At 39.2% G+C, this 13917-nt stretch overlaps 1 protein-coding gene across 5 annotated transcripts in view; it reads left to right on the forward strand.

Moving 5' to 3' along the window:
* The window catches only part of SPAG17 (sperm associated antigen 17), a 172559-nt gene that overhangs the window by 144760 nt on the left and 13882 nt on the right, over positions 1-13917 (forward strand). For 4 of the 5 annotated variants that reach the window (XM_073809001.1, XM_073809010.1, XM_073809005.1 and 1 more), the window contains 3 exons: positions 3085-3221; positions 10593-10777; positions 12752-12812. In XM_073809001.1, the coding sequence (XP_073665102.1) occupies positions 3085-3221; positions 10593-10777; positions 12752-12812 (383 nt within the window). Of the gene's footprint in view, positions 1-3084; positions 3222-10592; positions 10778-12751; positions 12813-13917 lie in introns of those variants that run through there. The other variant, XR_012333560.1, reaches the window with a different exon arrangement.

Raw genomic sequence — 13917 nt, forward strand, 5'->3', positions numbered from 1 at the left:
CAGTATGGTATACAGCAGAGCTAAGGCTCTACCTGACTCCTTATATAATAGCTTATGACTTATATAATTATATAATGACATATATATAATATGACTTATATTATAACTTATGTAAGACTCTACCTGACTCCTCATATAATAACTATGTTACAGTGGGCATGCTCTTTAACCCCTCTATATATTCCTGTTTCCTCTTCCGTAAAGGGGGTATAATGGTATATACATTATAGGGTTGTGAGGATTAAATTAGTTAGTATATGTAAAATGCTTACAGCAGTGCCTGGCACATGAGAAACTCCGTATCAGTATTTACTATTAATAATAATAGTATGAGAGATTATTTGATACCCATTAGACTGGTAAAATGCATTCATATAAGATAGTAATATGCATATGCTAAGAATACAAGCAAAAAGACACATCAAGCCATTAGAATGGTTGCCTATGTAGGCAGCAGTGACCAAAGAGAATAAATACATTAGAACACTGATCACTGAGCTCCATCCCCAGAGATTCTGATTCTGTTCTGGTCTGAAATACAGCTTATCTGGTATGTGGCTAGGGAATCTCTATTTTACCAGAGTCAGCCCAGGGGATTATGAAGCACAGGTGAATTTGGGACACACTGGGTAGTTGTCTAGGAAAAACTCACTACTCATACACACCAAGCAATTCTGCAACACCAGCTGAGTGTCCTACAATTCAATTCTGACACTAACCAGAGTTAGCACAGATGCTACAGGTTAAGGGCTCAGTCTCACAAGGCTGCCCACCACCCACTTCAGATGCCAGCCACAGGTACAGGTTGTCACTTGTGCTTCTGACCAATCAGCTATAAATTGTGGTTCCGATGACCTCCTTTTATGGTTCCATAATTTACTAGAACAGTTCACAGAACTCATATATTATTATATAATAGGCGACATGATAAATGGCAGAGATGAGTAGCCAGAGGAAGAGGCACACAGGGCAAGGTCTGGAAGGGTTTAGCATGGTAGCTTCTGTCCCTGTGGTGGTGTGGTGCACCACCCTCCCGACCTGTGGATGTGCTTACCAACCCGGAAGCTCTCCGAACTCTGTGCTGTAGGGACTTTTGTGGAGACTTCATCATGTAGGCATGATTAACTCCATCTCCATGTCCCCTCTCCTTCCCAGAAGATGGGGGGGTGGGGCTGAAAGTTCCAAGCTTCTAATCATGGCTTGGTTTTCCTGATGACCAGCCCCCATCCTGAAGCTATCCAGGAGCCCACCAAGAGTCACTTCATTCAGGTCAAAAGACACACCTATCACCCAGGAATTTCCAAGGGATTTAGGAGCTCTGTGTCAGGAATCAGGGTCAAAGACCAAATATTTAAAGATACTCCTAACACTCTTATCACTTAGGAAATCACAAGGGATTTAGGAGTGCCGTGCCCTTGCCGGGAACCAGGGGCAGAGATGAATATACATTTTCTATTATCTTACACTACCAGGAGTGTGATCCTTGTGGAATCTGACACACCTGGGTATACATCCCACCTTGCCACTTTTTAGTTTCCAGGACAAGTTTTTTTAACTTCAGTTTCCTCATCTGTAGAAAAGAGATACTACTGTTATATTAGTCAGGACTCTTCAATTTGAGAACTGAAACTCAAACCCATTGAACAACAACAAAAAAGCCAGTGGGTGGGGTGGTGTTTATTGATGCTCAAAAGCAAACCACAGAAAAGTGGCTATGGTGCTAGCCCAGGGATGACAGGATGCAGGCACTCAAGCTTTTCAGGGGAGTGTTTGCGTCTGATTGTCTGTCTCTCTGGGCATCTCCCTGCCTCTGTGTTGTCACATCCTTACTTGTCCCTGTTTCAGGGGTCCCCAACCCTCTGTTAGGAACCGGGCCGCACAGCAGGAGGTGAGCGGCGGGCAAGCGAGTGAAGCTTCATCTGCCGCTCCCCATCGCTCGCATTACCGCCTGACCATCTCCCCAACCCCCCACCACCACCGTCCATGGAAAAATTGTCTTTCACAAAACCAGTCCCTGGTGCCAAAAAATTTGGGACTGCTGCCCTGTTTGGTTTTATCCTCTCCTACAAAGGACAGGCTATGTCCATGTGTCAGGGACATGATCAGAGAGGTCCAAGGTTCTGATTCTTCCAGACCCATAACCCAATGGACAAGATGGGATCATCCCGGTCAGCTTCAGGAAATATCCAGGTGAAGGGCCTGTGTTGGCTTTGCATGGGTCGTGCACCATCCTGATGCCTGGGGCCAGGGGTGTTGTGGCACTAGAAGTATGTGTGCTGGGAGTGGGTGTGGAGGTGGGCAATGGGGAGAATGCTCAGCATACAAAGATTACAATTACCATTACCTTCAGCTCAGAGGACTTTATGAGAACTAAGTGAGATGCTGTATGTAAAAACACGCATGTGGTGCTTGCCTGCAGACAGTGGACACTCAGATATTTGTTCCCTTCCCTTTCCTCTCTTGATGACTTAAACTCAAGAAAGGATGTTTAAATATGCTGATCTAAAACACAATTCTTATTAAACCCCCTGGATATTTGGAAAAATACATAAAATTGCCAGCTGTGTAGATTATCTACTTTTGCTCCCTCCTTCACCAAATTTAGTGATCTGGGGATTTGATTCCCTGGCTTAATTTATCTATGATTACTACAAGAGTTTTTCGAACTATAAATTTACTAGTTGAAACAAAGAAATTCTTAAGATTTTTTTCCTCATTAGTTTTAAGAAATCTTTGAGAGTCAACATTTTCTCGAACTGTGCCTTGTTGATTTACAGGCAAGTCACTCGATTTCTTAGCATCTGATTTTTCTCATTTATTGAAAAGAAGGTGATGCTAATAGCATCTGCCCTGCCCATCTCATAGGATTGTTGTGAAGACTAATTTTAGGTAAAATCTCTTTGTAAAATGCAAAGATAGAACACTAGAATGAATAAAAGCCTTTATTCCTGCAAATAAGCTCTTTAAGAAAGAAAGAAGAAAATTTTCCCAAGTCGGTTCTGTGTTCTTCTATGCTCTGGTATGATCTTGAATGTCTTTGGAAGCAACGTCCACGTGGTGTAATTTCAGTGTTCTCTCTAACAGAACCAGAATCGTGTGTGCCTCTGAAAATTCCAACCCAGTCACTGCTGCAGGATGTGGCAGGACAAGCAAGAAAAGAGAAAGTGAGGCTACCTCGCTATTTGCTGAGTTCCAAGCCCAAGTCTCAACCTCTCAAAAAGGTAAAACAGACATGGGAAGAAATTTCCCAGAGCCAGTGAGCATTTTATATATTCCTGGTGATTGAGGCCATTGATTTCCAGCCACTGTGTACTACTGTTCAATATAAGAACCATCTCAACATGGATCCCTTCAGGTCACACAGAGATAAACCAGGGCAGTGCTTCGCTGGAGCTTATATACACTCATGAGAGAAACTTTATGAGCCAGCTGTTAAATCGTCATTAGCTTGCAGTCAGCCACGCTGGGAGTTCTTATGCCACAGAAATCGGCAAATGCTACTGATAAAGGCTCTTTTCTGAGAGCCAGTTTACCAGCACACTGTTGGCTGAGGGGATCATTGGGCACCCTTCTCATGACTCTTAGGATAAAATCCAGGTGACCTAGCATGACTCCAAGGCATGGCTCCATTTGCTTCTCTACCCTCACCTTGTCTCAAACTCACTACACTCCACCCATTGTGGACTTCTCTTAGTTCTTTAAAAGCACCAAGCTCCTTCCTCAGAGCCCCTAAGATTAAGATTCCATCTCAGTTCTGTTGTAAAGGTTTCCTTGAGCCCACCAATCAAGCTTTGGTAGTCATCCTTTAGAAATTTCATGGCACACTGTGTTCATTACCATCAGAGAAGGTATTGCAATGTATATAAGTGACATGTGGTAGAAGTGCTTCTCAAACTTTAATGTGCATGTGAGTTATTTGGGGACTTTGTTAAAATATAGATTCTGACTTATTGGCTCTGGTGTGGGGCCCGAAATTCTGCAGTTTTAACAGGCTCCCAGGTGAGGTCAGGAAATAACAGCATAGGGCAATAGCTCTCAAAGCATGATTACCTGACTGGCAGCATTGGCAACACCTGAGACCTTTTTATAAATGCAGATTCATGGGCCCCATCCCAGATGTACCGATGGAGAAACTCTAGGGTTGGAGTCAGCAATTTGTGTCTTAAGGAGTCCTCAGAAGACTGTGCTCCTCTCCAGAGCAGGTTTTCTTTATCTTTGTAGACACTTCCCCTCCCCACCTACGTACTCTCTACTCCACCCCATCCCAGACTTACTAATGGAGAAACTCTGGGAGTGGAGTCAGCAGTTGGTGTCTTAACCAGTCCTCCAGGTAGTTCTGGTGGGAGCTAAAGTTTGATCATCACTGGCACAGAAGAAAGAGTACAAACTTTAGAATCAGACAAACTTGAGTTTGAAACTTCGGCACGTAACACTTGAGCAAGTTATCTGTCTTTCAGTTCTCTGAACTTGAGCTTCTTTATCCTTAAAACAAAGCCTAAAATACTTCCTTACAGTGCTGTAGTAAGGATTACATAGACCATAAATGTTCATTTCCTCTCCCAACCAAGCAGTTATTTTTTTCTGGTGACGGAGTCTTTTCTTTTTTCTTTCTTTCTTTTTTTTTTTTTTGCGGTACGCGGGCCTCTCATTGTTGTGGCCTCTCCCGTTGCGGAGCACAGGCTCCGGACGCGCAGGCTCAGCGACCATGGCTCACGGGCCCAGCCGCTCCGCGGCATGTGGGATCATCCCAGACGAGGGCACGAATCCGTGACCCCTGCATCGGCAGGCAGACTCTCAACCACTGCGCCACCAGGGAAGCCCCCTAAATGAATTTTTTAAGGCTTCTAGTGATTCTCACCATTTCTCTTTGGGAACTCTCCAGATTTTGCTCCTTATATCCTTATATTCTTTTTTTTTTTTTTTTTTGCGGTACGCAGGCCTCTCACTGTTGTGGCCTCCCCCGTTGCGGAGCACAGGCTCCAGACGCACAGGCTCAGCGACCATTGCCCACTGGCCCAGCCGCTCCGCGGCATGTGGGATCCTCCCGGACCGGGGCACGAACCCGTGTCCCCTGCATCGGCAGGCGGACTCTCAACCACTGTGCCACCAGGGAAGCCCCTCACTGTGGTTTTGATGGGCATTTACCTGCTGATTAGTTACTGCTGAGCGTCTTTTCATGTGTCTGTTGGCCATCTGTATGTCTTCTTTGAAAAAAATCTATTGAGGTCCTCTGGCCAGTTTTTAATTGGGTCGTTTGGCTTTTTGATGTTGCGTTGTTTGAGTTTTTTGTATGTTTTTATGCTAAGCATCTGTTCATGTTGTCTGTTGGCCATCTTTATGTCTTTGATAAAAATCTTACTCAGGTCCTCTGACCATTTTTTAATTGGGTTGTTTGGTTTTTTGATGTTAAGCTGTTTGAGTTTTTTGTATATTTTGGTTATTAACCCCTTATCAGATATATTGTTTACAAATATCTTTTCCCATTCAGTAGTCTGCCTTTTCATTTTGTTGATAGTTTCCTTCATGGTGCAACAAGTTTTTTAGCTTGATGTAGTCTCATTTGTTTATTTTTGCTTTTGTTTCCCTTGTGTGAGGAAACAGATCCAGAAAGGTTACTAACATTGATGGCAAAGAGCATACTGCTTATGTTTTATTCTAGTTTTATGGTTTCAGGTCTTACATTTAAGTATTGAATACATTTTGAGTATTTTTGTATATGGTGTGAGAAAGTAGTCCAGTTTGATTATTTTGCATGGAGCTGTCCTGTTTTCCCAACACCATTTATTGAAAAGGCTATCTTTTCCCCATTGTAATTCTTGCCTCCTTTGTCATAGATTGACTAACCATAAAAGCATGAGTTTATTTCTGAGCTCTCTATTCTGTTCCATTGATCTATGTGTCTCTTTTTATGCCAGTACCATACTGTTTTGATTACCATAGCTCTGTAGTGTAGTTTGAAATTAGAGAGCATGATACTTCCAGCTCTGTTCTTTCTCAAAATTGCTTTTGTGTTTCCATACAAATTTTAGAATTAAATCATCTAGTTATATTTGATCTGGTTCTGTGAAAATTGCCTTTGGTATTTTGATTGGGATTGCATCAAATCTGTAGATTGCCTTGGATGGTATGGTCATTTTAACAATATTCTTTCAATCCATGAATACAGTATATCTTTCCATTTATTTGTGTCGTCTTCAATTTCTTTCATCAGTGTCTTATAGTTTTCAGAGTACAAGTCTTTTACCTCTTTGTTTACATTTATTCCTAGGTATTTTATTCTTTTTGATGCAATTGTAAATGGGATTGTTTACTTAATTTCTCTTTCTGATAGTTCATTATTAGTGTATAAAAATGCAACAGATGCAGATATCTGTATATTAATTTTATAACATTCAACTTCACTGAATTAAGTTATCAGTCCTAATAGTGTGTGATTTTTTTCTAGATTCTACCAGTAACATTTTATTATACTTGCATTATCACATATCTATCCTTATATCTATCCATTAATCCATCTTGTTTTGGGTGCACTTCAAAGTAAATTGCAGAGATTACTACATTTATCCCTAAATATTCTAACATACATATCACTAAGTAGAGTTCAATATTTGTTTATATTTTTCCTTTGATCTATAATATACATACATACAATAAAATGCACAAATTTTAAGCATGTATTTGCTGAGTTTTGATAAATGCATATACTCATGTAACTCAAATTCTTATTAAGATATGGATCATTACCAAGTTCTAATAGTTTTTTGGTAACATCTTTAGGATTCTTTATATATAGTATCATGTCGTCTGCAAATAGTGACAGTTTAACTGCTTCCATTTCAATTTGGAGTCCTTTTATTTTGTTTTCTTGTCTGATTGCTGTGGCTAAAACTTCCAGTACTATGTTGAATCAAAGTGGCAAGAGTGGACATCCTTTTCTTGTTCCTGATCTTAGAGGAAATGCTTTCAGCTTTTTATCATTGAGTATGATGTTAACTGTGGGCTTGTTATATATGGCCTTTATTATGTTGAGGCATGCTCCCTCTATACTCTGTTAAGATTTTTTATCATAAATGTAGATGTTGAATTTTGCCAAAAGCTTTTTTGCATCTTTTGAGATGATCATAAAATTTGATATACCACTTGATCATGATGTTTGAGTGTTTTAATGTATTTCTGAATATAGTTTCCCAATACTTTATTGAAGATGTTTGTATCTATGTTTATCAATGATATTGATATATAATTTTCTTTTTATGGTATCTTTGTCTTGTTTTGGCATCAGATTTATGACAGCCTCATAGAATGAGTTCAGAAGCATTCCTTCCTCTTCAATTTTTTAAAATAGTTTGAGAATGGTAGGTGCTACCTCTTCTTTAAATGTGTGGTAGAATTCACCTGTGAAGCCATCTGGTCCTGGACTTTTGTTGGAATTTTTTAAATTACTGAATAAGTTTCATTACTGGTAATCAATCTGTTCATATTTTTTATTTCTTCTTAATTCAGTTTTAGGAGATTATGTTTTTAGAAATTTATCCATTTCTTCTAGGTTGTACATTTTATTGGCATACAATTGTTTGTAGTAATCTCTCATGGTCCTTTTTATTTCTGTGGTGTTGATTGTAACTTCTCTTTCATTTCTGATTTTATTTATTTGGGCGCTCTCTCTCTTTTCTTGATGTGTCTGGCTAAAGGCTTGTTTTGTTTATCTTTTCAAAGAACTAGCTCTTAGTTTCATTGGTCTTTGTATTGGTTTTTTGGTCTATATTTCACTTATTTCCATTCTCATCTTTATTATTTCTTTCCTTCTCCTAACTTTGGGTTTTGTTTATTCTTCTCTTTCTAGTTCCTTTAGATGTAAGGTTAGGTTGTTTATTTGAGATTTTTCTTATTTCCTGAGTTAAGCTTGTATCGCTATAAACTTCCCTCTTAGAATGGCTTTTGCTGTGTCCCATAGGTTTGGATCATTGTGTGGTTGTTATCTGTCTTTAGGTATTTTTTCCTGTTTGATTTCTGCAGTGATCCATTGGTTGTTTAGTAACATGTTGTTTAGCCTCTACATGTTTGTGTTTTCTGCAGTTTTTTCCTGGTAGTTGATTTCTAATCTCATAGTGTTGTGGTTGGAAAAGATGCTTGATATGATTTCAGTCTTCTCCAGTTCATTAAGACTTGTTTTGTGGCCTATTATATGATCTATCCTGGAGAATGTTCCATGTACACTTGAAAAGAATGTGTATTCTACTGTTCAGGGATAAAATGTTCTGTAAGTATCTATTAAGTCCATCCACTATAACTTGTCATATAGGCCAGTATTTCCTTATCGATTTTCTGTCTGGATGATCTGTCTGTTGATGTAAGTGGTATTAAAGTTGCCTACTATTATTATATATTATTATGTAACTGTGAATTTCTCCCTTTATGTCTGTTAATATTTGTTTATATATTTAGGTGCTCCTATGTTGTGTTCATATGTATTTACAATTGTTATATCTTCTTGTTGGATTGATCCCTTCATCATTATATAATGTCCTTCTGTGTCTCTTGTTACAGTCTTTGTTTTAATATCTACTTTTTCTGATATAAGTATTGCTACCTGGGCTTTCTTTTTGTTTTCAGTTACATGGAATGCCTTTTCCCATCCCTTCACTTTCAGTCTGTGTGTGTCTTTAGATATGAAGTGAGTCTCTTGTAAGCATCATATATATGGGTCTTGATTTTTATCCATTAAGCCACTGTCTGTCTTTTGATTGGAGCATTTAGACCATTTACATTAAAGTAATTATTGATAGGTATGTACTTACAGACCTTTTGTTAATTGTTTTCATGTTGTTTTTGTAGTTCTTTTTTGTTCCTTCTTCTTTTAGACTCTTCCCTTGTGATTTGATTACTATCTTTAGTGTTATGTTTGGATTCCTTTCTCTTTTTTTGTGTGTATCTATTACAGGTTTTTGGTTTGTGGCTATCATGAGGTTCATATATAACAACATATAATCATATATATGATTATTTTAAGTTGATAATGTCCTAAGTTTGAATAAATTCTAACAACTCTTCATCTTCCCCCCACACACATTTAATGTTTTTGATGTCATATTTTACATCTTTTTGTTTTGAATATCCCTTAACTACTCATTGTGGATATATATAATCTTATGCATTTGTCTGTTGACCTTCTGTCCTGCTGGCTTTATAAGTGGTTGATCTACTACCTTTACTGTATGTTTGCCTTTACTAGTGAAATTTTTCCTTGCATAATTTTTGTATGTCTAGTTGTGGCCTTTTCTTTTCTGCTTAGAGAAGTCCCTTTAGCATTTCTTGTAAAGCCAGTTTAGTGGCGTTGAACTCTTAGCTTTTGCTTGTCTGTAAAACTGTTTATCTCTCTTTCAAACATGAATGGTAACCTTAACAGGTAGAATATTCTTGGTTGTATGTTTTTCCCTTTCATCACTTTGAATATATCATGCCACTCCCTTCTAGTCTGCACAATTTCTGCTGAAAAGTCAGCTGATGGTCTTATGGTATTCCCTTGTACATAACTAGTTGCTATTCTCTTGCTTCTTTAAGATTCTCTCTTTATCTTTAATTTTTCCATTTTAATTGCCATTTTAATTTCATTTAATGTGTCATGGTGTGGACCTTTTTGAGTTAATCCTGTTTGGGACTCTCTGTGATTCCTGGACCTGAATGTCTGTTTTCTTTCCCAGGTTAGGGAAGTTTTCAGCTATTATTTCTTCAAGTAAGTTCTCTGCCCCTTTCTCTCTCCATCTGGGTCCCCTATTTGCAAATGTTAGTATGCTTGATATTGTCCCAGAGGTCTCTTAAACTGTCTTCATTTTTTAATTGTTTTTTCTTTTTTCTGTTCAGCTTAGGTGATTTTTTACTACTGTCTCATCCATTCCTCTGATCCATTGCTGATCAATTCCTCTGTATCACCTAATCTGCTGTTGATTCCTTCTAGTGCAGTTTTTATTTCAGTTATTGTATTCTTCAGCTCTGTTTGGTTTTTCATTTTTCTAACTTTTTGTTGAAACTTTCACCATATTCATTCATTTTTCTCCTGAGTTTAGTGAGCATCTTTATGATAATTATCTTGACTCTTTACTGGCCGGATTGCTTACCTCCACTTTGTTTAGTTCTTTTTCTGAGGTTATGTGTTGTTCCTTTGTTTGGAACATATTCTTCTGTCTCCTCATTTTTCCCAATTCTCTGTGTTTATTTCTAATGTTGGTTACATTGCCCAATCTTGGAGAAGTAGCCTCATGTAGAAGATGTCCCATGGGCCCAGCAGCATGCTCCCCTCTGGTCACCAGAGCTGTGTAGTCAAGGGATGCCCTTATGTGGGCTGCAGGTGCCTTTCTGTTGTGGTAGGGCCTACTACTGTGGGCATGCTGGGGGCAAAGCTGGCTTTGACTTGGTTGGCTGCAAGGCCTTGCCTTGTGCAATGGCTGTAGGCTGGCTGGAGGGCAGGGTAAGCTTCTTGCATGCTTTGCTGCATGGTCTAGTCAGGGGATGTGTGGGGTCAGAGTTTTTATTATCTTGAGAATGCAAAATAGAACCATTTTATTATGCTTTATTGCTTTTTTTCTCAATGCAAGGTGCAAGATTCTGTTGCAGGAAGAGTGAAAACATCCTCTATTGCATCTGCTGCCATTAATAATGTAAATTCATCCCCCTTTGGATTCCATCTTCTCCCGCCCTCAGTGACGTTTGGAGTGCTCGAAGAAGGACACACCTATGCAACCACTGTAAAGCTCAAGAATGTTGGAGTGGACTTCTGCAGGTGAGGCCAAGGCTCCAAGTGTATGCTCAGATCACTTTCCCCTACTCTGTGACTTTTCTTTGGTTGCCTACATCAGTGAATGTTTATTGAACTGAATTGTAATTACACCCTAACTCTTGAATCTTAACATCATTCATTCAATCATTTACTCACTAATTCATCCATTCATTCATTATTCAACAAATTAGTACTTACCAAGCCTCAACTATAGAGTAGGTATTTCTTTGCCTTTCCATTAATTTTTATCCATACTTTGGTTAGAAGCACCTCAAGACCTGATCTGTACTAGCAAAAAATGAAAGGGAAGTTGTACAAGTGTTCCAATAACTAATACACAAAACAATAACTAATGCACAAAACTTGAAAGTCTATTTCTCAAATCTACCACCAACTATAATACCAGCTAACATTGGTTGGCACTTTGTGATCTAAACATGATTTTAATTACATTAATTCTGCATAATTGAGGCAAAAAGGAAAAAAAGTTAACCCTTAATCATCAGGGTCATTTTGACTCTGATGATGTGACTTGGAATTATAAACAAGTACCTTAACTCACAGCCTGTACTCCGAATAGAAAATATACTGTATCTGGCATTAAGTGACAAGAAAGTCACCTTAGCCCTTCATTTTCAGATCAAAACCAATAGAATTTTAGAGTGTGTAGAACCTTAGAGACTATTATATAAAGGAACAAACTGAGTAACTTGTTTTAAGGTCTTGTAGGCTGCAGCAAGGGTAGATCTCAGATCTCCTGAGTACCAGCTCATTGGAGCACCTTGCTTTATCAACACCGCTGTGGTCACTGCTTCTTGTGGGAGATCAGTCCTTCCCACTGGGTCAATATACCATGTATCTATGCCAAGACAACTCCCAATCACAAAATCTCCTCTATACTATTTTGAATTAAGCTTCAGGATTATGTCGAGTTTTTTCCCCCATAAAAATGGGATACATGTTTATTTCAAGTGCAGAGTTATTCTCAGGGTCAGTAGCAAGTTTGAGAATGTTTGTGATTCTAAATTCAGGATTGGAAGTCAGATGGAGCAAAGCTATAGGAGCATCTGATTGAAAAGATCACCGGCCCATTTTAATTGAGGTGAATTCTCAACTTCAGGAATCACATTTACTTCCTCACAGACAACCTGATGAGGGACCCAAGCCGCCAGATCAGACATTATTGTTTAGGTTGTTGCCACAAAGTGGGTAGGGAGAAATGGAGAGTCAACCTCAAACGAATTAAAACCACCCATGCAGACCCTGTGTGTCCAGTACAGAATTTTAGTTTTATAGATTTCAGTCCTCAGCTTGTTCAACTCAGCCACCACAGGGCAGACAGCAAAGTGGCTGGTAGAGGGAGTGGAGTAGATGGAGGTAGGCTTCCCTTGGCATTTTAATTTACTCCAGGTCTTTAACCTTCGGGCAGAACCCACAAACCACAGGAAGAGGAAGAGATCAATAGGCACCACGTGTGAGCACCGGGCTTTTCAAGTTCACCAACATTTTCTGAGCCTTTTCTGTTTCTCTTCTCCCCAAACTTGCAAACCCCATACCATGGCAGAGAAAGACTGGCTTCCATGCTCTGCTGCTTTCCAAAGGAGCCTTTATTCTTCAGCTTAATGACCTGGCAGTCAGTATGTGTGTTCACGCTGGCAGCTACACTGCAGTGCACGCGCCAGCCAAACCTTCGCCACCTTCTGCCCAGACCCGAGCTGCTCGTCAGCATCCGAAAACAAAGGGTTGAAACTCAGGTTGGAGTCAGTTTGACGCCGATGAAAACTGTTGGAAAGGCAGTTGTGAAGCAGGCCCCAGATTCTTTTTCCAACTGGATATTGGGTTGCTTTTCTACTAGTCTGGACCCCTTGCTCCTGTGTAGGGAATATTAACACCTTTCTGGTTTTATTACTTCCCAGTTCATTCGTGCTCATGTTTTTCATTATGGCATCAATTTATTCCCATCTTTTTTCCTGGTAGGTTTAGGGTGAAGCAGCCCCCACCCAGCACAGGACTGAAAGTGACTTACAAACCTGGGCCTGTAAGTCCTATGTGCTATCTGTTGTGTGTGTCCACGTGTGTGCGTACAGATATGTATATGTTTCCAGTCAAGTGATTTTCAAGTCGTTCTACCTGTTTCAGTTTAAACCATGTTTAAGTCTACTTTTTCTAGTATCTTAAACAAAAGATTCCTGGTATTGGTTCAACATCTGGCTTGATGTCACTTACTTCATGTAACAACCATGAGCAGATCTGTGTGTAAATAGAGTTAAACTTCCAGCTATGGAACCATTTCTGAAGTTCACTTCACTTGTCCCAATACTGCAGTTCTATACTGTTGTCTGAAAATACCTTTTAAAACATTAAATACGATTTAACATGCACTTGGTAAACTGATTACCTAAAGATATCCTGTGACAAATCCTTCTGCAAAGTGAAAAATCACTTGAAAAACAAATATTTCATTGTTTACATTTTATGTAAATCTGGTTTGTTCTCTTGGTATTTGTCAGAGAATATTAGTTAATAACATATTAAGAAATAGTAGTATATTTAAAGTCACCATCTGTCTCATTTCTCCAAAAATCTCTGAAAATACAAATTTTAATATGTCAATCTGTTCTGATTTTATTTGATACATTCCCCCAAATAAGGTGTTTAGTATAAAATGTGTATACTGCCACTTACTTCACATTAGAATTTCAGAAGTGTAGTATGTTATAAACAAAAGGTTGTCTCAAAAGATAACAAAAATCACACTTGCAATCTTAACTTTTATTTCTTGGTCAGTATATCATCTTGCTGCTTTAACACGCCTTTCATTTCAGTCAACAAGCTCTGAGTTCCTCCCATATGCCAGTGATAGTGCCGGGTACAGGGGATGTTAAAGATGAGTGAGACACATAAGGAGCTTACAGAGCAGGACACATGGTGGGCACTCGAGAGATGTGTGATTGAGTGACAGACGATGTGGGGAAGCCACAGTTGTTATACGTTGACACAGAAGCATCGGTTGGCTATAGTGCAAAGAAAGTTGGCTTCTTGTCCTGGCTATGCTACCAAGCAGCTCAGTGATGTTTTTGGTTAATTAATCCTCTGCACCTTGCTTTCCTCGTCTATAAAAGAAGGAGCTTAGACTGATCACT

The sequence above is a fragment of the Tursiops truncatus genome, chromosome 1, assembly GCF_011762595.2.
Source record: "Tursiops truncatus isolate mTurTru1 chromosome 1, mTurTru1.mat.Y, whole genome shotgun sequence".
Classification (NCBI taxonomy): Eukaryota; Metazoa; Chordata; class Mammalia; order Artiodactyla; family Delphinidae; genus Tursiops; species Tursiops truncatus.